At 42.7% G+C, this 26,449-nt stretch overlaps 1 protein-coding gene across 3 annotated transcripts in view; it reads left to right on the plus strand.

Moving 5' to 3' along the window:
* Positions 1-26,449, plus strand: part of MAP2 (microtubule associated protein 2) — a 64,650-nt gene that overhangs the window by 28,238 nt on the left and 9,963 nt on the right. The window contains exons 6-11 of one of the 3 annotated variants that reach the window (XM_082763368.1): positions 1,173-4,970; positions 5,220-5,426; positions 5,819-5,953; positions 9,283-9,341; positions 14,666-14,819; positions 16,445-16,788. In XM_082763368.1, the coding sequence (XP_082619494.1) occupies positions 1,173-4,970; positions 5,220-5,426; positions 5,819-5,953; positions 9,283-9,341; positions 14,666-14,819; positions 16,445-16,788 (4,697 nt within the window). Of the gene's footprint in view, positions 1-1,172; positions 4,971-5,219; positions 5,427-5,818; positions 5,954-9,279; positions 9,342-14,665; positions 14,820-16,444; positions 16,789-26,449 lie in introns of all 3 variants that reach the window. The other 2 variants (XM_082763366.1, XM_082763367.1) reach the window with 2 other exon arrangements.

The following is a 26,449-nucleotide window of genomic DNA, read 5'->3' on the forward strand; positions in this document are numbered from 1 at the left end:
CTCGTTCATTGGCGCTACATTAGGAGGCATGATAGAATACATAAGAAAAATCAGCATGTAGCTCATTGATTTCTGTGAAACAAGGATAAAATCAGCTCAGTGGCCTTGTTTCTATTCATCATAGGGTTTGCAAGTCAACAAATTTGAAAGCGTAAAAGATGATAATTACTATAGTTGTAGAATTCTCTTGTACCTGCAGAGTGTAGAACAGCAGTAGCTTTTTAACTAAAGGTTAACATATGCAAATATTTAAAGAATGACCAATATTTTGATATTATTTATTTTTAAAACTTCATATCATATGAGTCAGAAGATGGCTCCATGGTCTTTAAATCAGGTATTCAGATTTGGCCTAATACTTACTGTGACAAGTTTTAGGGGAAAAAAATCTTTTTTTCTTTTTTTTCTTTTTTTCTTTTTTTCTTTTTTCTTTTTTTTTTTTTTTTTACAGATTACTGCAGAAAGTTCTACCACATTCTGTAGTACCTCTTTGTGTTTTTTATATATGATGATAAGAATGATTGTTTTCCATAGGGTATTAAAAAAGAACATGCTATTAATGATTAACAAAGCATGGATAGGTATTACCTTAACTAGGTATTACTCCATACAAATATAGTGGCAGGTTGTAAGTATGGCATTTTAAGTTTTAAATTAACTGGGGTCTGTGCTACAGTCAGTGAAACATGCCCAGTATTCTTTGAGTACAGTTGAAGATGGCTGCCCGTTTTGAAGAGGAGGCCTGTGAGATCTGTGACCATTAATGGCTCTGCTGGTGATTTATACATGCCAGGTTCATTACAGACCTTACTAAAGCAAATCTAGCATAAGCTTCATAGCCCAGTGGAACATACCAATGAAGTGAGGATTATTTCTGGTTTTATTTTTGTATACAAACCGTGAAGATGAAGTCACATGAAATCATCTCATTTCAGTGGTCACATATGTAGATGTGTACAACTTACATTTTCACTATAGGGCATCATATATTGAAAGGAAACTAGGATTTAATGCTTTAGAGCAGATTTCTATGTGGAAAGCCTTGCTGCATGCTTGCATCTTCCTCCCTCTCCTTTCCATCATTCATACCAAGATGTTGTGTACGCCACATGACTGCCTGCCTGTAAGTGCTTTAAATAATTGTGTTATAAAACCCAAACAAACTACTTCAGATTTACTTGCAGCCACGAAGATGGAATTCCGTGTCCAGGAGGGCACATGCCCTTTCACAACAGAACCATTAGACACAAAGCGCCAGGAATCTGGAAAAGACAGTAAGACTGAGCAACCTAAACACGATGCCTTAGTTCCACAGCCAGCAAAAACAGAGGATAAAAAGGATTCACCGAGCAAAGACAAAGAAAAAATGCCTTCACATCCAACAGAACAGATCTCGGAAACTGATTCACAGAAGAAAGGGGAAGTCGGTTTTGCAGAACCTGCCTCCAAGCTTCCTGGTTTTCAAGAACAAAAGGATTTGCCATCTGAACTGCCTAAAGGGAGCAAAACAGAAGAAAGGACTGCAGATGTGCCCTCATCATCCAACCAAATTATGTCTATGACATTTAAAGATGACCTTAAAGATGTCCAAGATCTTGCCATCAGCCATGAGGGAAGTTCTCTGATGCTGTCAGAACCCAAGGCAGAGGCAGCCAAAAGTGAACTACCTTCAGGCCCATCTCCTGCTGTCCCCCAGGAGCTTTCCCTCAAAGACAGTTCCAAAACAAAACAGGAACCCACTGACCACCTGTTTGCCAAAGATCTCGCTAAAGATGAACAGATCCACAGAGACATGACCCTAGCTCTGCATGAAGAAGTAGCTGTAGATGGCCTGAAAACACCAAGCGCCCAGAAAATCCCTGCATGGGGGGAGGAAAAGGACATGACTAGGGAGGAGAGTGATGAGGAAGAAAGGTATGACTTCTATGATAAAGGGGAGGCTCGAATATTAGACGATGGTAAATTTGCCACAAAACCTGAAGTTAAGGCCCTTTCCCAAGACAAAGCAGACTTTCAAAAGGATGCTGAAGCTAAAATGTCATCTGATCTTTTCAAAGCAGAAAAAGGAATGGACCAAAGTGGGCTTCCAGCAACAGTAGACCTGAAAAAAGACTTGCAGCCAAGCACAGAGGTATCCCCAGGCAAGTTAAGCCCTGAACTGACCCTTGAGAAAACAGCAGAGCACCCTGATACCACACAGTTATCCCGAACAACAGAGAAGACCCCTGAGGCACAAAGTTTAACCACAGATAAGACTCCTTCTCTAGAACCTTCTCAAGAGAAAGATGTTAAAAAGGATACCAAGGATGATAAGACAAGTGTTTCGGCTACTCCTGAAATGAAAGCAGAAGTGGATCGATCAGGAATGTCGAAGTATTTTGAAACCTCTGCACTAAAAGAGGAAGCCTTCAAAGCAGACGCTCTGAAACAAGGCAGTGATTACTATGAGCTAAGTGACACTAAAGAGAGTGCTTATGAGCCTTATCAGACAGGTCGCCTAATACCTGAAGACAAAGAGGAAGAGGAGGAAGAATTGCAGACAGAATTGGGCCAACAGCAGGGCATGCCTGCTCATGAAATAGGGTACAGTTCTCTGGCTCAGAGCTATACGCCAGACAAATCTGAAGAACCAAGTTCCCCGACAGAACGAATGTTCACTATTGACCCCAAAGTCTATGGGGACAAACGAGAGCTCCACAGTAAAAATAAAGATGACCTAACTCTGAGCAGGAGCCTGGGACTTGGGGGGAGATCTGCAATTGAACAGAGAAGCATGTCTATTAACCTGCCCATGTCCTGCCTGGATTCTATAGCTCTAGGATTTAGCTTTGGCCGCGCACATGATCTTTCTCCCCTGGCTTCAGATATTCTAACTAACACTAGCGGCAGTATGGACGAAGGTGACGACTACTTGCCAGCAACCACACCAGCATTAGAGAAGGCCCCTTGCTTCCCCATTGATAGTAGGGAGGAAGATGAGCACGTTGAAGAAGAAAAAGCAATGGCAGAAGAAAAAGTCCAGCCTGAGACTTCGGTTGAATCGCCTTTCCCAGCCAAAGATTATTACAAAAACGGGGCTGTCTTGGCTCCCGACCTGCCCGAAATGTTAGACCTAGCAGGGACAAGATCCAGATTAGCATCTGTGAGTGCAGATGCTGAGGTGGCGCAAAAGAAGTCAGTTCCTTCTGACACTGTTTTGGAAGACAGCAGCGCAGCCCTGCCACCTGTGACAGATGAAAACCATGTAACTCTAAAAGCTGAAAGCCAGCTCGAAGACTTGGGCTACTGTGTTTTCAATAAGTACACAGTCCCACTCCCTTCTCCAGTTCAGGACAGTGAGAATTTAACAAGCGAAACCTGTCCCTTTTACGAAGGCACGGATGAAAAATTGAGACGCAGCCTAGCTCCTGACCTGTCCTTAATAGAAGTGAAGCTGGCAGCAGCTGAAAAATCGAAAGAAGAATTCCTCAGTGAAAAAGATTTAGCTCAGCATGCTGCCGGTGAGTCCGTTCTGGGGAGGGACTTCGAGCAGGAGAAGAAAGAGAAGCTGGATACTGTGCTAGAAAAAAGTGAAGATCAAGTTGACTCTAAAGAGGTCTGTCCCATTAAAGGTGCAGAGTCAGAGAGGACAAGACCTGAGGCAATCTTAGAAATGAAAGAAGAAAGTGTGGCTGACAAAGTTCACGTACCTGCTGATACAACGTATGACAGAATGTTGTCTGCAGAGGCAACAGCAGAAAAAGATGCTGTTTCTTTCCTGATGGAGGAGAAGACTCTTAGTGTTGTTCCTGAAATGGCTGAGATAGAAGCTCCAGTAAAACCAGATTACAATGCTATAAAGCATGATTTGGAAGTGGCCGCAAGGAGAGCTGACCAAGAATATCAAAGTCAGTTAGAAAGTAAGATCGGTGAAGGCTCTCTGCCTTCAGGGAAGGACAAAGCCCCTGTTAAAAGAGCAGGGCCTGAACCCAAAGAGACTCAACAGAAAGACCAGACCATCTTGTCCAGAGAAGCAAAGGATGCTGATGTACTTTCCAAGACCGAGCCTAGTTACGTGAAGGACAGCACCAAACTGTCTGAGACAGAAATTAAGGAAAAAGTAGCTAAGCCCGATCTTGTACATCAAGAGGCAGTTGATAAAGAGGAATCTTATGAATCTAGTGGAGAGCATGATCAAGCCCAGGAAGGTTTGAATGGAGAACCCTTGAAACAAGAGGATATCAAAGGAGAATCTCCAAAACCTACTGTGTGTGGGGAAGAGGTGCCTGCACAGTTGCCAGCAAAGGAGCCTTCTATGGAGCTCCTCCTTCCAAAAACCGAGCCTCCCCAAGAAGAGCCTGCTGAGATTCAGATGGAGAGCATACCACAGCCTACAGAGGAAACTGAAAAGATTCCTGATACAGCTGTGAAACCTACAGAAATCCAAACAGTGCTGCCATCCGAAGTGACAGCTGGGGCCGCAAGAAGGGAAGAGCGTGAGGAAGAAGAGGTAGAAGGGGGACAAGAAGAAAAAGAAGAGGATAAACAACATCTTACACCAGAAATGCCCCAAGAAATGGACCTTGGGAAACCTAGCAGTGAAGAAATGCTAGCCAAGGTTTGCCCAGAAGCACTACCTGAACTGAAAGGCATTATTGAATCCGTGGTGACAGTAGAGGATGACTTTATCACAGTGGTGCAGACAACAGTTGATGAGGGCGAATCTGCGTCTCACAGTGTACGCTTCGCTGCTACGCAGCAGGAAGACATCGAAACTGTGGACTCCCAGGCTGAAGAGGAGCTGGAGGTTGAGGAAGTGGCTGACATTCACGCGGAGCCCAAGGAGGGCTCCCCAGAAGCTCCTGCTTCACCTGAGAGAGAAGAAATCTTGCTCACCGACTACAAAACAGAGACGTGTGATGATTACAAAGATGAAACAACAATCGACGACTCCATCATGGACACAGACAGTCTCTGGGCAGATACTCAAGGTGTGCATTATCCTTTTTGTTTTGTGTGTTAAGTATTTTTGCTTCCAAATTATAATGATCAAAAAGCAAAGTTACTATAATTGTACCAGTAATCTCAGCATGTTTCAAAAAAATATGAAATAGCCTGCTTTTTTTTCTTTTATTAATCCGTCTGCTCGGTCTTCAACTATTTTTACGCTGCATCAGCTGCAGTATTGTTAACATTTGTTGCTAATCTTTTGTTTATTACGATTTGCTCTGATCCTACAGATGATGATAGGAGCATCATGACTGAACAGTTAGAGACTGTTCCTAAAGAGGAGAAGGCAGACAGAGAATTGCGAAGACCATCTCTTGATAAGCATAAAAAAGAAAAACCTTTTAAAACTGGGCGAGGCAGGATTTCTACTCCTGAAAGGAAAATAGCTAAAAAGGAACCTAGCACACTCTCCAGAGATGAAGTGAGAAGGAAAAAAGGTTCATTTAACACTCCCTATTACAATATATTTATATATTTTTGTACTATCGTGCAGTACTGTCAGGTTACTCTGTTGTGGATGCACCTTAACAGTATTAAGTGCGGTGCTTTTTAATGAGACATTGTACAATTCTGTGAGAATCCACGTGCAAGGCTCACTGCTCCACCAGTCCCGTTTTACTCTATGCACCCCTACAGGTCACTGGGTAGCACACCTGAGGTTAATGCACAAGTGCTCCCTCTCTCCTGACCAAGGAATTGTCCGCCCCAGTAGAAGCAATGCTTTGGGTCGCAGTTGTGGAGCAGTGGGCCTGCCACTTGATGTATTGTCGTATGAAACTTTGCTGTTTTTTTCTCCTGATTGTGTGTTTTTGTGTTTTCTTGTCCATAGCAGTGTATAAGAAAGCTGAACTTGCTAAAAAAACTGAAGTTCAGGCCCACTCTCCCTCCAGGAAAATCATTTTAAAACCTGCTATCAAATATACTAGACCAACTCATCTCTCCTGTGTTAAACGGAAGCAGACAGGTGACTGCATTCTGTTCAGTTATGCAATGTGGCTGGCAAACATAGACATTTATTTTTATTTTTTTAAATCTCATGGCTATGGCAGCTTCTCTGTTTTTTATTTTTACTTTTTAATTTTTCCTCCAAGAGTATCTTCACAAATAGTGTTGCTTTTTTAGTGTTTTTTATCATTTTTCTTTTCTTCTTTCTTTCCCGGCATTTATTTGTTTATTTAATGGAGGCCATGATCATGTATGCTTGTCATTGCTTGGACCTCCAAGTGCTGTGGTTGTATCTTGGCATTGTGCTTATAGTGTGTTGTTGTAGGAATCTCTGCTCATCATTTTGTTCTTTTTCTAATTATTTTTATTATGCTTTTTTTTTTTTTTTCTGGTGGGAAAATGTTGACAGCTTAAACCATGGTATGCATTTCCATTATTTTGCTTTTTACTCTCATGCATAATAAGAAGCGTTTCGGACTTATATTTTGTTGATTGATGTTATCCACGTTCACGTGTCACAGTCTGTTACTGATGTTTATGATGTACAGTCAAAATCCACAGGGGGAGTCCAGCCACATGCAGCGTGGAGCTGAGAGAAGAAATCTGGGCTCACACTACGAATGGATTCCAAACAAAAAGCAATAATAATATTTGGTAGAGGAAGGTTAAAGGAATTAAAATTTAAAAGAGATTAAAACAACAGTTCCTGCTATCTTTTTTACTGTTTGTTGGAGCACAGCAAAAAAAAACAAAAAAAGGGGGGGGGGGGTTGATGAGCAGTGGTAATGGGGAGTTGATTCTTCATGTCACAAAAGTGTCGGTTTTGCAGCTTTCTAACTCTGACTGCACTTCTACAGCTATGTGGTCAGCGTTGTCTTGCCCTCTGATACTCTTACCTCCTCAGAACTCTTCTGGCCCAGCAGCATCTCAGAGACCTGAGGCATACTGATAGACTTGCATAAGGAAATCTGTTCAGTGCCTGAAATGTGTGCTGCCTGGCAACAGTCAGAGCTTTTTTTCCTCTCCTTCTTGATATGTAGTGATGCAGATGTATTAGTGGAAGTGAAAAATGTAATACAAGAACAACCTCCCAGTGCATTTTAAAAACTCAGACAGAGAGCAACCAAAAAGAGGGACTCTGATCTTAAAATTTGCAGGAAGGTTGGTTTGGGCTCTAAAGCAAAATAGCTTGAATCATACCACAAAGTGAATAAAAATATATCTAGAATGTTTCACCATACTCAGTGTTGCTGGAAAACTCAGTTCTCCCTTATTTTCTTCTATGTATCTGGAACTTACAGGGATGTTATTTCCCTCCCTTTTTATTTTTTTATGTAATACAATTTATACAGCACCATTTCTTGAAGCCAGCTGTCAGTATGTCCTATTTGGAATGGCCCTGTTAACTGCTGTGATGTGTGAGCCCCACCAAAACTACCTCCACAGTGTAGTCCACAGCTTTGAGTATATTCCAGGTGTTTAAGATCTCCATGTTGCATTTTCTGCATCTTTAAAATGAAGTATGTCCAGTCATAAGATGGAATAGTCTACAACAAGAAGTTAGTATTCGCTCATATTTTCTATGTAGTTGTGCAGGAAATGAAATCATTCATCTATTGCCCTCAATAGCAGGGAAAAAAAAACCTTCCCATGTCACTGTGAGGTAAGCACTGGCAAGTACTGGTAACATACGCTGCCATATCCTCAAGGGAGGGACTGCTGTTTGAGATTCATCCTTGCCGTTTGGAAAAGAAACTGCATGGCCAACTCCAAGGAAAGAGTAGTGAAATCTTTGCCTTGCCTGATGTAGCTACGGGAGTGAAACCTCAATCCGGCTCGTGCTCTGTGGCTGTGAGATGCTGCTGCTGTTGTGCCATGAGAGGAGTGATGACAGGGGCAAGGCCAGGCCAACTGCCCGGTTATGAGCAGGAGTCAGTATGCAGGGCACTTCTGCTCCATGTCTGCAGTTCTGGGGTCACCCACTGAGGCAAAACGTGTTGGTTGTGTACTTAAACTGGTAGCAGAGCACAGAGAGATCTGTTGTTCAGATGGAGAAGTTGTGGTGCTGCCAGGTAAGTCAGTAGAAGCGGCACAGCTATGCCTTCCACTTCGTACTGGTGGCTGATTTGTGTTCAATACTGAAGGAAGGAAGGAATATATTATTTGTGATTATTTAGAAGAGATGCGAAACACACCAAAACCAGCAGTAACAGATGGGGTAAAATGCGATACAGGAGGGCTTTGCTGTACTTAAGCCTGGTACAAATTCAGAAGTGTTGTATGCGGCCACATATATTAATTTCCTCCTGAAAAGTTTTCTCTCCTCCTCCTTCAGTTTAGAAAAGCAGCAAGGAAATTATATTAAGAGGGCAGAACTACTGAGTGGGAAGTGTGGCAGAAAAACAGGGATCCCCTCACCATTCCTGGGATACAAGGAGAGGAGAAAATCAATTGTTTCTGAACCGTACACTGTGTTAGGGCTGGTTTTACAGTTAGAAGACATCCTAGAGATTGTCATCTGTGTCTACTACCCTGCTTCTGTATTTACTAAGGGCTTTTTTTGGCACAGATGCCAAGGGATGTCACATCTAGATAGCTTTTGTGAGGCAAATCACTTCCTGAACAGTGGTGTTGGAGTGGATCTCATAGCCTGCTTTCTGAAAAGCTCCCTTGTTCCACAAGTTTGTAAGGACAGAATCTAAGTCAGAAAGAAAAATCTCATCTCGAATCATGGTGTATCAGATAAATGAAATGGTGCATTATTATACTTGATGTCCCAGGTGTAATGTGAATGCTAAAGTCTGAGGGCTTGATTGAGCCATGGCACACTGACCTTATTGACACAATTGCAGTGGTAATTCAGTAGTCAATCGCTCTCTTTCCATTACAAATTTTGGCTAATATTTTTAAAAGCGATGATTTCAGGTCCTTTATTTTAAAATTTTCATTTGTGGATTGCTTAAAGGAACCTGCTTTTCAGAGGACAGTTCAGAACTCTCTGAAAATCAGGGTGATAAGGTATCTTTGGATGGACCTTCAGAACTATAGTCTCTTACACCTGTCAGCTGTTCTTTGAACTTTACTGTGGTTCCTAGATTTCCAGGGACATAAGTACAAAACTTGGATTTGTTTGAAATACATAGAATGCCACTTTACCTCAAGTAAAATGAATACAGGACGTTTTTAAGGTAAGCACATTCCTATATACAGTTCACTGAGACTGCTTCACGAGGTAATTGTTTTACATGGTAGTTCCAACGTATATGAGTGTTCTAACAAGTGTGCTAAGTGGAAATGTTTATTATTATTATTTTTAACCATCAAGTCTTTCTTTGGGTCTCTCAGCAGCAGGTGGTGAAACAAACCAGGCTCCTGGTGTATTTAAACAAGCAAAGGAAAAACTCTCAGTGAGTAAAATCATCTTCTTGCCCATCTTTACAATCTCCTTTTGTCCTTATTTCAGATCTTCCTGTGTTAATTCAGTCCTTCATTGTGTGTTCCATTTAGAATTTGTTTGACATACTCATTATTCATTTAAAAAGGTAATTAAACCCACCTTTCCTGAATAATAATTTCTACTAGCTCTGACTTACAGCCCAGGTAGATGATGATGACAGCTTGCAGATCTATAGGGGGCACACAGACTCCAAGCTGCAGGAGCTGAATGTTGTTCAGCGTTTGGAACAAGGTCATCCTCTGGGATAAGCTGTGTCCTTTGGACCTTTCCACAGCACCCAGCTCGTGCTGCCACCTTGCTGTATTGCCACCTAGGCAGAAATCCTCCCCAGGACTCACTGGGTATATTTTGATGCACCATTACATATGCTTGCATTCTGCAGAGACCCTGCCTGTGTGGAAATTATTGGCCGGTAGCATTTTACACGCGAATAAGTGCTTTTGGATAGACTAGTTTCTGGAGCACTGATTTCTGTCTGTTTTACTCTGACAATCCTGTGCCCTGCCTTCAGCTGCTCTGCAGCCTGTTCTGCTCCCCGCTTCTGCCTCTCCTCTGCTGAGTTTTCATCAGTAAATATTGCAAACACTACAGAAATACAGCAGTACTACAGCAAAGTGTCTCTCTGCCCTGCTCCTCTGCTGACCCTGTGCTCTTTCTAGCCCACTATTCCAGAATCCCCAGCAATTTGTCCTTCTTTCACTATCCCCTATGCAATTCTTTCTTTCATGACACTGACACAAACTGACTTACATCTGCAATGTGACAATATTCTGTCATTGCTAGGCATCATAAACAGTGTGGCTGTTCCTTAGGATTCCCCTGTATTTCCTAATATATTCCATGGCTGATTTATTTCATCTGTCTAACCAGATTGTCGTTTATTTGGGGAACAAAAATCTATGTCTTCTAAAGTGCTACACACTAGTTATGAATCATAAGAAATTGTTAATGATGAAAGCAGCGTAGCTGATTTGAGGCTGTGAAGCAGCGCTGAAATTTAGGCCTGAATTCGGCCATGGATGCTAGGATTTCATGTGATTTGAGATGTCTGGCCCATTTCAGCTCATAACTGGGAAACTGTTAGAAGTTCTTTCCTAGAACAATAAGAAATATCTGGGTGGGCTTTGCTCCTTAGTCAAAAGCATGGTTTGTGACTGTCTTTTCTCAGGGGCTGATCAACACCTGAGCGAAGTCGATACTAGCCCATTTTCAGAGCCTTCTGTGATCATGGAGTGCTTTAAGGACAAGCACTGCGAAGTCCCTCTCTGAAATGATCTGTTTTCTATGCACCTTTCTTATTCCTGTCCTTTACCTTATGGCAAAGATTAGAAGTCTAGTCCTTCTTTACTTTTTCTCCCTGTTGCTTCCCTTCTCTGATTGCCATGTTCACTTATCTCTTGGATGTTTTCTCTTTTGTGCCTTGTCTTCACCTCTGCTTTTGTAAAGTCCTCTTCCCTTTTGTTGTTGTGTTCCTTCCTGATTTTCAGCTTTATGTCCTTCAAGTGCAGCCTTTTCCTCGCTGCTGGTAATGTTAGATATCCAACCCAGTCAGTTTGTTACCCGTCTTCAAACCACATTTTTCATAGTGCTTTGCAGAACAAGATCAGGAAAGGCTAAGCAGTTCCATCTGCTGGAAGGAGCTGTGTACCTGTGGTAGTGAGATGCTGAGAACATCGGCCATGCCTTAGCAGTGCCTCTGAAATAAACTGAGATTTCTGCCTCCCAGCTTCAGCAGTCCCCGAATCACTGGGTCTTGGCCAGGGTTACATAGATGTTTGTCCTGTGGACAGCTGGCATGTCCAGCAGTACGAATTACAGCAGAGGTTACATGTCATCTATTGCTAACGTAATGGGAATAGTGTTCTGGGTAAAGTGCAGGAAGGGATTGAAGCATTTGGTTTCTTTGCTTGCTCTAGCAGTCTTGAGCATGTCACTGAAATCTGTTTGGACCAGACTCTGCTGCTCTTACTGATACTAAAAAGTGCCTTGCTTGCTAAGTAACAGAGCGGATCCAGATTGTGTTAATGCCAGAGCTCAGGGTCATGCCTTTTCCCCAGGCTTTCCATTGAAAGATCTGGGTCTCGTCCATCTTTAGCATCCCCATTAGACGCACATATTCATGGAGGACACCACGCACTGTGAGTGAAAAGGATGGGGTCTCCCAGATTGCACTGTGCCTAGGATCTACTGCAAGGACTTTCCAGTCTCACCAGGGTCTTGTTGCATGGCCCTCAAGTTGGAAAAGTTGAAAATGGCTGAATGAACATTTGGGCCTCAGACTGTGTGTGCTCAGTTATATCCCACGTTCAGAAACCCTGGTGAAAAGTGCTGGCATAACGTCTGCTTTTTGGAGCCACACAAGACAGATGCTATGCTTCTACATAGTTTCAGCATTAGTGTTCTTAGAAATACAGCCCAAATTTTCTCAAGTGGATGGTACCTGTAAATTCAATTATGACACATCAGTCAGAGCCTGGAGAAGCCTTTGTTGTGACAGAAACACACACCGTTCAATTTCTGTTTAAAATAATTATTTTCATTATTAAAAGATAAATATGTTGCAGAGTTTTTTTCTAGAAATACTTTCTTGCTAGTGAAGCACTCCGATCCTTTGAATGGATTTCTTGTTTTTCTCATTTTCTAAAAAAGACAAGGAGTAACTTGTGCATCTTTTCCGAACGTTGAGGAAATCTAGATGAATGGCTGAGATCAAATGCCAAATTTTTCCTGGCTAAAGTTCCCTACTAAATCCCATACTTACAATGAGATTGCTCCTATTAGTAACTTCATGCTTCTATGAATACAGAGAGAATCAGGACTACATTGCCAAGACAACAGCCTTGCAATTGTGCTTTGTCATATAAGTTATCCTTGTAGGAGAAAGAACAGTGTTGCTTAATCAAGTAGCCCTCTTTTCTTTCATGGAAATTTCTTTATGCAGAGCAGCTACGTCTCCGAAGCATCAACAAAGAATTTGCAGTCTGCCTTGTTGGTGCCTAGTTGTTCCTTCAGTGGGATATTACCGTTATGCAGAATCAGAGCAGTACCTGACCAAAATGACATATGATGTCAGCCTTTCAAGCATATAAAGCTTTCATTATCCCAGTACCCCACGTTGTCAAAACAGGTTTACAAATTCCTGTTATGACACCAGATGCACAAAATACAGTGTTTGTGGTGCGCTGGAGATGTTTGTGTGCATGCAGTGGCATAAGAAGTTCTGCTGTCACGTCCTTCTGCCATCTTGGGAATGCTGCTGTAACCTTGTTCTCAGACTCCCACTGTTTTATCCCTGAGTGTAGCCGGGAGGGATATATTACAAATGCACAACTTAGTTTTAAAAGACGAGGATGTGTTGGTGCTCCTGTAGTTTTGCACTGGCTCCTAATGCAGCCAGCCAGCAGTTGTACCAGCTAAGTGCTGTGCCTGGCACCAGTTTTGTCCTATTAACACATGGCAAAAATAGCATTTACACAAAAAGGCACTCTCTAGAATCAGTAAGTCTGTCCAGACACAGATGGGTTCAGTCAAACATCACAGAACTCAAACTTCGCGTGTCAGAACTGCATAGACACCATTACCAGACACAGGAAAAGTATTAATTCATAGCTTCGCATTTTTTTTGGTCCATGTTGCATGTGTTTTCCTTTTGTCCAGCTTCACGTTCTGTTTTCTTTTGTTTTCTCGTGACTAGACTGCCTCTTTGTCAAAGATTCCTGCCTCAAAGTCTAAAGCAAAGTCATTGCTTCCTCCAAGACCCAGCTCAGCTTGCTCATTAACTGCTAAAAGGGCCACTTTTCTCGATACAGACAGTTATTATGTACGGCCCTCCTCAGCAGGCCCAAGAGACTGCCTGCCCTACTCAAAATCAGATGCTAAGGTAAGGTAGCAGAGTTGGTAGAGAGAGGTAGCTCGGAGATGTGTAGGTAAATTCCCTGGATCATGTTCTCTCCCCACTACATCTGGGTAGTTATCTGTGAAGTTTACCTGGGATTAATTTCCAGTGGCAGGAAAATTTATTACCAGGCTACGTTATCTGTGCTGCAAATAGGTAAAAATGAAGCAAATTCTCCAGAGGAAACATAAGTGAAATTTCCTATAACTAGCAAGAGATGTCTTCTTTCTGTTGATGATATGGATGCTGCTTCATTGACTGCTGAGAAGTTGCACCCATTTTGCACATGGGTAAGAATCAAAACCAGCAGTACTAATTTGTCTTCCAGGAGAAAATTTTAAAAGGCGAATTTCAACCAGTTAATACTCTGAAAACCAATTAAATCCCCAGTGTAAGAGCGTACAGTTCTTATCACCAGCAACAAGGGCAGAAGCCAAAGGTTTTAGGACCATAGGCTTTTTGGTCTGTGCCTAGGACCAAGTTCAGGAAGTTGCAGTATAAGTTTAAAGAGATGGTTGGCTTCATCCGAGCTTCCCCGTGTTTACTGTTCGCTCGTCTTACAAATGTTGATGCTGAGCTGATGACTGTTACATCATTTAAAAGCTGTTTTCACTCTGCTTGGCATGTCTCGTACTGGTTGGGGCCATCGTTATACTTCATCATCATCAAATCACACATCACCAAATAACATAGTGTGTGGTGTCCCAGTATTGCGGGTACTTTGCAGGTGAATTCACATATGAATTTCACACTGAGCACCAGAGGAGTTCTTTTACTTTCTGTTTGTACTAAAAAAAACACCTTTACCAAGGAACCAAATGCTGAACCCATCCATATTCAGATCAGTAGATGATTGCCTTTGTTTTGACGGAGATGATATCTATGATGGCTTCCCAGGGATTTAGATCCTAATCCAGTAGTCCACTAGCATCCTCTGCAGTCCCTGGGAGATACAGCTTTGCCTTCAGTGGGAGTAAAACCAGTCACTGATAGGTGCTCAGTCAAACCTGTAGAAGAAGGGCTTTGCCTGCTACAAGGGGAGGGTTTATTTTGAGGAAGCAGGAGCTTGTTCAAGGTAGGGTGAGACTGGCAAAATACGACATTTGGGAAATACGCAGGGAGATCTCTCTCCAAAAAACAGAAGTCTGTCCGTACTGGGTACCAGAGCCAGACTTCTCCTAGTGAGCGTTTTCGTGCAGTAAAGAAGCAGCGAGGAGCTGATCAGAGCATGGGAAGTGGCCAGATCCCACAGCTTCCTGCATGAATAGTAAACTGGGCCCAGAGAATGAGGCTTCCCCTTTGTGTATAGGTTGAGAGAAATCACGGGATGGAGTGGGACATTTTGAAAACTAAACCTCTTTTTATTTTGTTACTATTAGGATGGAGTAAGCAAGAGTCCTGAAAAACGTTCCTCTTTACCAAGACCTTCCTCTATCCTTCCTCCTCGAAGAGCTGTATCAGGAGACAGAGACAGAGAGGAGAACTCTCTCTCCCTCACAGCATCCCTTTCCTCTTCAGTACGACGGACCACCCGTATGTTTTTTGCATGTTAACTCTCTCCTACTGCTATGGGTGTCTTCCACAACAAAAATGAGACAAATGTGAAGTGGGCAACGCAAAATATTCTGATGTATCTTAGAAAAGTGAACATAAGAGTTAAAGTTGTGAATTTCTTGCTTCACAGTAACGATCTCCCTGCGCCTCTAGTCCTAGGGTAAAAACCCTCTCAGGTGAGAAATGCGAAGATGTTGGCCAGTGGAGTGACTCAAGGAAGTGAGGATAGTAAACCAGCCAGGTCCCTTTATCAGGACTAATTATATTAACTCAGAAGCCAAAAGGAATTACAGGACAATGAGAATTTTAATAAATACTCCCATAACTTTTTGCTAGATTGATTTCAGCCTAGGCCTCAGAAATTGGATGTGACTCCCTACTTTCCAGTAGGAATTCCTGTAGCTTTAGGAAACAATTTCAGACCTTTTTAAGAGAACCTAAGGGAAGTAGATGATTAAATTCTACCAAAAAAGAAGTCCTTTGAAATTCTTGGGTGATGCTCCAAGGGTAAAACAGAGTGACTGCCAGCTGGCACAGCAGCCCATTCTCTAGGCTGAGAGGCCATGGAGTATTTGCCAATGCGGTGAAGGGCTGAGGGATGAAAATTGAATATACCAAAACTACAGAGAATTAGAAAAAAAAGTTTCCCTTTCTATCTCAGTTGATGTAGTGAAAAGGTTCTGGTTTAAGGTTGGTTGGGAAAGGAAGAAACTGTTCAGGGAAAACTGAAGGTGGGATTGGAGTATGTTCAATCTATCTGGTGAGTCATGTAAAGAATTTGCCTCTTTTTGTTGTTGTTTTTGTTAAGTGGCATGAAATAAACAGAATGATTAACAATCACTTAACTGGGATTTTGATTAGTCACACTGCCTTAGAGAGGCCCATTGCATTTATAATTCCCAAACCTTTTAAAGGTGAAAATGCATAACACCTGCTCAGCGCTGGGGTTCGCTGGCTTTGAGGGTTGGTTTGGTCTTTCTCTCCCTGAGTATTCTTAGCCAAGCTTTCCTTTAAGCAGCTTATGGTGAGATCTCAGCTTCTGTTCATTCGCCTTTGAGAGTTACCAGCAGAGTGGGCTGCAGAAAGCACAATGCCGCTGTTAAACTGATTTTTGTCCTCAGTGAAAAGGACTGGTAATGCCATTAACAGGGAATGGAGCTGCTACAAAATGTTCCACTACTTATATATTTTTAACTTGCTTGTCAGTGTAACTAGAATATGACTTTTAATCAAGGTTGGCTTCTGTAGCTGCTTTGTTTCACTGCACTACTTGAAAATAGCAATTGAACGTGAGAGACATCTGCCCGTCCACACAACAGACGTGTTCACCATCAGCTGAATGCTTGCTTGGGGCTCAGCTGCAGAGAGCAGCTGCCCAGTGGTGATACACCTAGAGTTTCGGGATTAGCATCAAAATTTTCACCAGTCTGGTTTAACCCCCAAATCCACTGACCTTGGTGATGCAGTTCTTCCTGGTGAGTCAGGCTGCCAGGCCAAGTCCTGAAGGCTGCATTCAGATGGTGCTTCTGGCTGCAGTCTCAGGAGGCACATAAAGAAGCAACGCTGTATTTCTGTGAGTCTAATGCTGTTTTTCTTGCACGTAGGATCAGAACCAATTCGTAGCAGAACAGGAAAAAGCGGAACTTCTACCCCCACTACTCCTGGCTCCACTGCCATCACTCCAGGGACACCACCAAGCTATTCCTCCCGTACGCCGGGCACTCCAGGGACACCCAGCTACTCCAGAACCCCACACACTCCTGGGACCCCCAAATCTGCCATACTGGTACCAACTGAGAAAAAAGTTGCCATAATTCGCACTCCTCCTAAATCTCCAGCCACTCCAAAGCAGCTGCGAGTTATTAATCAGCCTCTACCTGACCTCAAGAACGTCAGGTCCAAAATTGGATCAACAGATAACATCAAATACCAGCCTAAGGGAGGGCAGGTAAGGATTTTAGTCTTTCTGTTCATCCATATGTTATTTAGCCTCACGTGTGCACCTTCAGGATGGGTATGGGATGGGAGCCATTTTGAGTTTCCTCACAAATGCATTTAAGTGACATTAAATTGCAGGGGTCGGGACTGTCCTCAGAAAAATTATCTTGCCAGCTGAAGACTAGCAGTGCCTCACTGAGATCAGGGGAGAAGTTTCAAACAAGAGATGGTACTCCATGCCATAAATATGTTTTAGCCTGAGTACGAGCAGTTGTTGCTTCTTTAATCTTCACTGATACCAGAAAAATAAGGAGGTTTGCTTTAATTCATGCAAGTTCAGCGTCTACCTAGATAGATGTTAGCAGGATTGCACAGCACCATGACCTTTCCCTGTGGCATTTTACATGCCATGTGCATTGTGTTGGGCAGTGTTAATGAGAGTTGTAGCCTCCAACATGGTAAATCCACCCCAAGTTGAAGATGATGGGAGGAGACAGATATTAGACTTAGCTGTTTTTATTGCTTCAGAGTGTGAATGAGCAGGCATAGGACTTAAATTGTATAAACTGGAGAAGGCATATAAAATTAGAAAAGGTGAATGTGTAAGAAGGCAGATGGCGATTTTCTGTTCTCACTTTCTGAAAGCAGAAGAATTCACGGGCACGGTGATGAAATTAAAAGCTGAAAAAATGATAAAGTTTCTCATACCTTGTACAGTTACGCCCTGAAGCATATTATCATGAGCATTGCTGTCCGCTAAAGACTGAACGTGTATGTAGGGTAAGAAAATCCTGTTGCTACAGGCAGAACTTACTAGGCATTGAAAGGGACAGGAAACATAGAGGCTTTCAAGGTAAGCAGGAGCTTGTGAAGACTGCGGAAAGAACAGATAGGGAATACCATAGATCTCCCTTTCATATTGATTGTGGGCACAACCCCACCATGAAAACGCTCTGTGTCCCCAGCTCCCTTTCACTTTCCTTGGACCGTTGAGTTACGGCACTGTCAATGTGAGTGGATTCTGCACAGGTTCGCTTCTCAGCCACCTCCAGGGACAGGACATCAGGGTGATTAACATGCTTCCCCATTCAGCTGTCTTCAAAGCTAGTCATCCTGGGAAGCTGGGTTGCACAGTGTTTCCAGATCAGATACTTCTATAAATATCTGGGTTTTGGAATACACAGTGGAACATACAGAACAGTAAGGTTTGCCTAATGCTGCCTCAAAAAAAAACAAGCAAATGAAAAAAAATATTTTTGATGTTGCTAACCTATGCCTACGGCTGGTCTTCCAGAGAAAAAAGCAGGCTCGTGTTAAACAGTAAGGTATCTCTTAAGCATTGATCCTGTTTTCATGGTAAATTAACACATTCAGTGCTTCCCAGGATTTGGACAGTAGCCAGTTGCTCAGATAAAGTTGAGAAGATAATGCCTCAGCAAAGGTTCTTCTGCCTTTATTTTGACAAGTGTTGGTATAACTATTTTGTATGAGGCCAGCTCTTACTTGACATATTGCATAGCAGATGGTCGGGGCACAGGGGCTTGGAAGAGAAGTTCAGACAGCGCTTCTGGACTGGCAATCCTCGTAACAAGCCCAGCTGCTGGGCATGGGGCTTAAAACCAGCACCACGTTAGCCTAACCTCCTCCTTCCTGGTGCTCTCTGTGGATCGTGAGCGCTAGAGGACCACAGCGAATTGTATTCCTGGGTAAAAACCATGCCCAGACAGCTTAGCAGTTTGACAGTTGCCCACAGTCTATGCTGCGTAGTGAAGAATGGCACAGCAGTGGGCATTTCACCCTTCTGGGGATCACAGGGGAAATCTGCTGAGAGGACATAATGTCACGGAAGCCAAAGCGTTTTTTAATTCCCACTGCTGGGTGGCCACTGAGCTGTGGGTTGGGCAGAGGAAGACTCATGGAGTTTTGGCTTTGTGTTTCCTTTATGCCATGGTTGCTCAGTCTAGACAAAAGGTTTTAGGATTAATTCTTTTCCAATTTATGCAGTTGAATTGTATATGGTCTGTCAGAGGAACACATGAAAGCTAATTTCATTTCCTTGTGTCTGCTCGCTTCCTTAACGCCTGGTGGCAAGTACTGCACTGGCTAAGATGAGCTGTTATCTGCTATCTGCTTTTAGTGATGATACATGAAACAAACAGAAGGCTGCTCAAGTTTTATAACCTGAACTGGAAGTGCTGATAGCAGTAACCACAGGAAAAACTAGCAGACAAAAAGCCAGCATATATCTGGGCAAGTTAAGTACATAAACATGACATGCAAATCGCTAAAGGAATACAGATATGCAGCCCAAAACTGTCATTTGGAGACAGACTATCCTTTTACCAGAGGCATATCTTAACCTAGCACAAGGTCTTTTGTTAGCTTACAGCTGTCCTAGAGAAAGCAGCCGCGCTGTGAAACTGCCAGAGGCTGAGGTGCAGAACTGAAACAGCAGGGGAGGTTTGAATGCTAAATGAAAGAAGTGCAGTGCTTCAGCCTTGAATTTCATCAAAAGCTCGTCAGCCAGCAGACTGATTTTAATTCAGCTTTAACTTGCCAGCCACGGAAACAAAGGAGAGAAATTACTCCACCTGACAGGAAAAAAAAAAAAAAAAAAAAAAAAAAAACACGTCTAGGGGAAGAAGCAAGCCAACACTGCGGTGCATTGAGCTCCTGCATTGAGCTCCTGTGAGGAATAGATCGCTTGAGATGTGTTTAATTGCTGTTCTGCAGTCTGGAGAAATGAGGGCTGCTCTGTGCTGTGATGCAGCCAGTAGGTGGTTGTCTGGTTTTCTCTTTATAGTAAAGTATGGTGAAATGGATCATTCTTGGCAAGGCTCAGAGGCGATTTGCTCATGGGTATGTCTGCTGGGCTTCAGATGGATTTTAGCACTGCATCAGCTGTGGAGGAAATGCTGTGCTTTCAAAAGTAACCCATTTGCATCTGTTATTTCTCAGACAGCCTAAGGGAAGCATGGGGGGAGCTGGGGGAAGGGTTGGAAATCTGTTGCACATGCCAAGACTTGGGTTTTGCTTTTCTGTTTGATTTTTTTGTCATCTCGAAATTCTGCCTATGGATGTGGTTTGTGCCATGTCAGCGCACAAAAGTCGTCAACTGAATCTTTTTGTTACTGACCAGGTAGGGTATTTATAAAGCATCATAGGCCAGCAACCAAGGATAAAGCCAACTTAGATTTCTTTTAATTTAACCTTGAAATTTAGATATAAATCTCAGCCATGGGCAAGAATTTCAGTGGTTGTGAATCAGCACAGCCCCATAAAAGTGAGCAGGGCTGTACAGACTGGAATGCTGTACATAAGGTCAAAAATATCACTAACTATGGTAACAGCCAGGGGCCTTGTAAGGAGTAAGATGACATGTATTAAAATGAAATCCCCCACTGTGTTGGAGAATTAAATGTTCCTTGAAGGTTTCTAGGAAGATTAAAGAGAGAACTTCACCATTTTCCCTAAACTGTAGAAAACAAGGTGCATTTAGTTATGGGTCAGAAAGTCTGAATAAATTGATGACACCACTGTTCAGCAGAACCTGTTTAGAAACCACAAAAATGCTGGCAAAAATTAACAGGCATCAGCATGAAATGATAAAAGAGACCAGTACATGGAAGGATAAGACACCTCAGAGCTGGGCAGAAGAGGAGGCTTGAATAGATGTCACTGTCTTTGCACATTTTTTTTTTGCTTGAGTCCTTCCCTGTTAGCTTCAAGATCCGTGTGGTTGGCAGGAGCGATTCCCCCCCAGTGCACAAACACACATTGCCCCATTATCACAATTGATGACCTGGTCTGCAGAGAACAGTGGGCTCCTGACGTCTTCCCTGCCTTAGCTGCAAAGCCAGAGCAGAGACAGACGTGTTGGTGGCCCACCAACAGCTGGAACACCTCCTGGGAGAGCTGCAGGTCAGGAGGGTATTCAGCAAGTTCCCCTTGAGACATCATCTCGTAAGTCCTCTTCCTTCTGCTTCATGTCTTTGTGCCAAGTTACAAACGCTGATGATGGCCCAAAAATCAATCTGAAAATCTAGATTCTGTGCTATCAGTGCAGCGGCTGATGAAAAGCATCCTGGAAGACAGTGGAGAATACAGGCACAGCAAAAACTGCGGTCTGAACTGTTACTTAGTCCCCTTCTCTCTCATTTCCTTCTGGCACTTTTTCTGCTTATCTGTTGCAGTCTGCTACATAGATAAGTCCAAAGCACTTTGGCTCAAGTTAAGAGCCTCTCTGTTCAGGACAAAAGTGATGAACATAAATAAGCCCTAAGGTTTAAGGTAATCCCAGGCATTGGTGCTTTCCAAAACCAGGACCACGGGAGGCATCTGCAGGGAGAGGTGGGTCGGCTCCCTGCACGTTGTAACCTGGCTGCTGGTTGAGGAGTTGGCTAATGAGGGGCTGGGAGGGAATTGTTTCCACACTGTTAGCTGCGTTCATTGAAATCAGTTTGTGAATTTACCAAGTCAACACTTCTTAACCATAAGGTAATTTCATCTCTGTCAGTCTGTTTTCGTTTCATTTATACATTCCACGTTTTGTGGATTCAGAAGACATTTACAGGATTTGTTCTAGACTGAAAATTAGGGGAAATGTAGGAAATGATGAGTAGCTGTTTGTCAATTTGTATGTTTGCCTGTTTACGTTTAAAATTAGAAACTAATCCATCCCTTGTTAATTGCAGATCTACAAATGCAAAGAGAAATTAGGAGTTTCAGGCACAATTTCAACACTCTCTCACAGCTCAAAAACATAATTTTTAAGTTTTCGAAATTTATAATTTTGGCTGATCATTGCCTATTGTACAGAAATAACATCTTGCAGCTCCTGTGTTCAGATTACACTCACTTAATGGAAAGCTTGCCTGTGTATAGTTAAGCCTTGAATTATTCTGAAAAAAAAAAAAAAAAGATCCTTTTTTCTGAGTTATATTTTAGGAAAAAAAAAAAAAAAAGTGGCAATCACTGCCAGGCCCTAGCAAGTTTCAGAAAGTTTATTTGAGGAAAGGTGTAAAGGTGTTTGGTTGGTAGAAATGAGCAGGGAATTGGGACTTTCAGTCCAGGTCTGACGTTCACTCGATCTATGGCTGGAGGAGAATAACTTCACTGCCATGCCTCAGCCATCTGTGAAATGTGCATCACACTCATGGAGGACGGACTGGGAACCACTTTTTGAACAGAAAACCCCAAAATCCACTTACCACAGCAGCAGCTTAAGCAGCTGGCTAACGTTAGAGACAAATCCTGGCCGCGATGTACCATACCCTGTTGGTCTCCTTAATGTAGCAAGGGGAGAAGCTACATTAAGTAGCTTAAATGTACCATTTCCTGGGGTAGGTTGAAGGTACCAGGACATACATTCCTCTGACAGCCTGAGTCATCCCAGCAGCAAGTTCAGCACAGGAGGCATTTTCAACTCTTCTCTAGGGAGCCTAGATTTTGGCAATAAAATAGCGAACGCTGTTCTTATTGGGAAAATGCTCAGGCAATACACAGTCTGGACCAGAGCTGTTTAGTTATCTAATAGCGTTCTATCTTGCATGGGAAAATGAAAAAAAGTTTAATGCTGGATGGAAAGGGACAGGAAAGGAAAGGATAAAAACCTTAGTTGTTGTCTTGGAATTTTGGATTTGGACAAGGAAAAGAAATGCTAAGGGTCTGCTTAGCTTGGAGAAAACCAGCTTGCTTAAAAAAATAAAACACAAGATGTTTTTCTGACTTGGACTGACCAGCCTAATTTTCTCCATTATGCTGGAGTAAAGAAAGCCCAGGCATTGTGACTCAAAATTCATTTTTTAAAGCTGTGGAAGTGTTTTAAAAACCTTGATACTTTGATACCTGAGGTTATCAGTACTCCTTTCATGAATAGCAACCACTCCTTCTAAAATTTAAGGATCAAATACTGCTGTCTAGCATAATCTATTTTGTATTGTTTTATTTATTTATTTGTTTGTTTGTTTATGGCAGTACTAAAACACAAATCAGTAAAATCCTTGGGTTTTAGATGAATTAATTTTGCTCCTAGGATTTTTTTTTTTTTACTTGCAGTACATGAATCTCTTTCGATTTCCTTTTCCATTCATTTCACCCGCTCCCCAGATTTAGTGAGAAGTATAATCACAGAGCAGTTGTTAAAATGTATCTGCCCTGGATCTTGCAGTTCCTGGAGCTGTCTGTTAGATTGAGCTTTTGTCTCTTGACTGTAAACTCTTCAGCATAGGAAGTGGTCTTTCTGCTTTGCATTTTCTAGCACAATTACACAAAACCTCCCAGTATTTCTACCATAATCATGCAATCAGAACAAAGTTTACCATGGTAGATGTTAGATTTAAAGGTAAAATATTACTTTCTGTTTCAGTGATTAATTCTTTAAGAGACGATCACATTTGTTTTTTTTCTCTGTGATAAATATGAAAACATCTTCTAACAGAAATCTATGTGCTTGGGGCAATTAGTAACTTATACATGTATGTCATATTAATCAGTGGCCATGATAGAAATATTCAAATTTATTTAAAGTATGAGATTTTGGTAGTAAAGATGCCCTCAGAAAATATTTCTTTTGCTCTTGTGTTATGCTGATGGTGGCTTTTCTTCCCTTTACTTATACTGACATGCCTAGATCAATGTGGCCACCTTATTAATTAGATGAATCCTGTGATGTGCAGATGGGTGGAAAGAAGCTTGCAAGTTCTTCACAGTGAGAGATGTAAATCAGCCCTCATTATCCCATGCAAGTACTAAAGACATGGTTGATTGCAAGGCTTTTCTTTTATTTTATTGACACTTCTCATCAAAAGTATCTATTTTCAGTTTGTAATTGTTTTATTACAGTTCAGCTGTTCAGGCCAAAATACTACGTGGCCAGTGTCTGCCTCTGGCTATGTTTTCAAAGGTCAGAAATGAACCTATTTTGCTCACCCTTTGCTAAGAATCAGATGAGGATGGTACATTGTTTTCTCCATGCAGTGTCCAGTGCAGCCTTTTATTTTGAATCTCACTGGTGCTCAGGCTGGCAGCTTTGCTGGTGTGTGCAACCAGCAACTTCTTGTGAGTAAATTCAGTAACAGAGGCTGAACATCATCTCAAGCTCTGTGTGCAGATGTGGAAAGTCTGGGGCACCCACTTTCTTTTCAGGGGCTTTGCTAGGTCAAGGAAATACCCTTGCTCTCCCTTTCCTCTACCTGTAGCCTCTGCCAGGAGCATCAAAAGTGTAGTATCATTTGTCCGTGGGAGCGTAGGGATGCGGAAGCAATTAAAACTGCTTCTTGATTCTAATCAGGTGCTGAACTTACCCTCACTTCCCATGCACAACAAACTCTTGTCTTATTAAATGCCTTTGTTAACCAGCAGAGCAAACACTGAAATAATGCCTAGTTCCTGGGGTGCAGCTGTGTCAAATGACTGTGATGCTGTGCTAAGTAGGAGGAACCTGCCTTCTTTGATAAGTTGTTAGGAATCTGAGCTTTTTCCAGGATCACAGCCCCACACAGCATGTTCAAATGACAAGCGGAACCAGGCTAGAGTAATTTTAAATGCTTTAGGCTCAGTGTTTGTGGTAGAACTTCTCAAAGACCATAATTGCATGGCAGGGAGAACATAAATCATCAGCTTCTTGGAAAATGCATGCAGAGCCTGTAATTTTATCAGCTTCTCAGTTTTTGTTCTCTGAGTATCTTCGTTTTGGTGTGCACCAGTAAGCCACAGGAGAGAAGGTTTTTTATGGATTATCTGCCCAGACACTGGTAAGTTGTGGGCTTCCCTTGTTGTTGGGAAAGTTGAACTGAATGATTAGAGGCAGCAATGAAATTCTTTGTTTTTCATAAGCTGTTTTCAAACATTGCTTTCTGTAGCAGTGGGGCACAGCTGAACCAAATTCTCTCTTGCATTTCTCTGCCTTCCACTCAGAGCTTCCTCAAATTCCTGCTCCTGGTGAATACAGAGATGTGGTACTGTCAGAGGACGCCTGCTCCAGGCCCCCAGCAGGAGGCTGTTGTACATTAAGACTTTGAAATCCAAATTCACTTTCTGTGAACAGCCGTAGGGAGCCATATATCTCACTGGGAGATTCAGAAGTATTGCCAGCGAGTTGCTTCTTGTCCCATCGGTCAGCTTAACCCCAAAAATCCCTCCTGGTCTAGTGTAGACGTGGCTCTCAGACCACAGCCCCTTCCTGCTTAGATTGCTAGCCAGGCCACTGTGTGTAGGAAGCTGAAGTTTACCCTGCTGTGTGCAGGTCGACATAGACTTCATCTCAGTAACTCTGAGAAAGGTATGTTCAACACTTGGCTTCTTAGCTGCCTACCCATGAATGCCGTGCATCTCCCAGCACTTGGTCAGACAGCTTTCAAACAGCACAGAAGGCATTGGAGCACAGAGGCTGGACAACGTGGTTTTGTGGAATAAACCCAGCATTGTCTGTAAGGCTTAATTTTTCCACTGTGGTTTCACTTCACCTGGCTATGACAAACGCTGAGGAACCTCACCTTGTTCTAATTAAAATCCTACCATCCCGTCCCTGTGCAGCGTATTTTGACAACCCAGCATCAGATCAGTAGAAGAGAATTTACCCATCTCAGACTGGTGGGGCAGTGGGGCTATGAGGGAGTCTGTCAGGATATTAGCCAGTTGGGCTGTTTAGTGGGTGTGAAGAGAAGGCAGTCCCGTTCCTGCTGCAAAGTAAAATGTTCCCTTTCCTGAATGAGAGCACAAGCAGGCTTGATCTTTCATTTAATGCGCGTGTATATTAGAATATAGAATTATACATACATCTCTAGCACACCTCCACCCCCACACAAGATGTACATACGCGTTCAGGAACATGGAGACCTTCCTGGTGAGTCATGGTATTTGTGCTGTCTCTATCCCAGGCAGATGCATCATTTAATTCCTTTCATCAAGTGCCATCGTGAAAGTTTACCATTTTCTTTTTGTAGCTCTGTTCCCTCGGGAGGCAGTTCAGAGCCTCCCTGCTCTGATAGTTAAATTTCCCTCTAGATTCCAGCTTCAAATAATTCACAGTCCGTTTATGCTCTTTGTTTGCAAGCCAAAGATTCTCTTTAGCCTAAATGGTGCCTGTCCCTCTCTGGTACTTTCCCTCTGATGTTTATAGCCCGATTTCCCAAAGGAAACAAAGCTCATGCAGTCATGCTGTCTGGCTGGCAGTCCCAGCCATCCTCAACTCATTTGTAACTTGTTGGCCAATTTCAAATAGTGCTGGTAGGGGAGCAGGGGTTACAAACAGATGTAGTCCAGCCAAGTTGGGTGATAGTTGTTGATTGATACAAAACAGACCCAGCCCCACAGCGCCACTGGGGAAAAGGCAGTGATACCTCAGCCCCTGCTGCACAGTCAGAGACGTTGGCTCCTGCTTGCCCAGGCTAACAGAGCTGAGAGAAGCTAGGTGGGTATTGCTGGCAGGAGGGGTAGGCCTTGCTCAGGAATACAGGATGGAGGGATTACGTGGTTAAAGGCATTAATCTGTAGGATTAATCAGTTCGTAGCATGCTTTGTTGTAGAGGGCAGTCGTGATGTGAACATGTGCAGGGTTATTGATGTATTCCAGGGAAGGGAGAAACAGATCATGAGGAAAACCCTGGCTCAGCGTGCTTCCTGCCTGTGCTGGGTGACCAGCACGTCCATGTCACTCATCTCACTTCAGC

The sequence above is a fragment of the Aythya marila genome, assembly GCF_965140915.1.
Source record: "Aythya marila genome assembly, chromosome: 6".
In the NCBI taxonomy this organism is placed as follows: Eukaryota; Metazoa; Chordata; class Aves; order Anseriformes; family Anatidae; genus Aythya; species Aythya marila.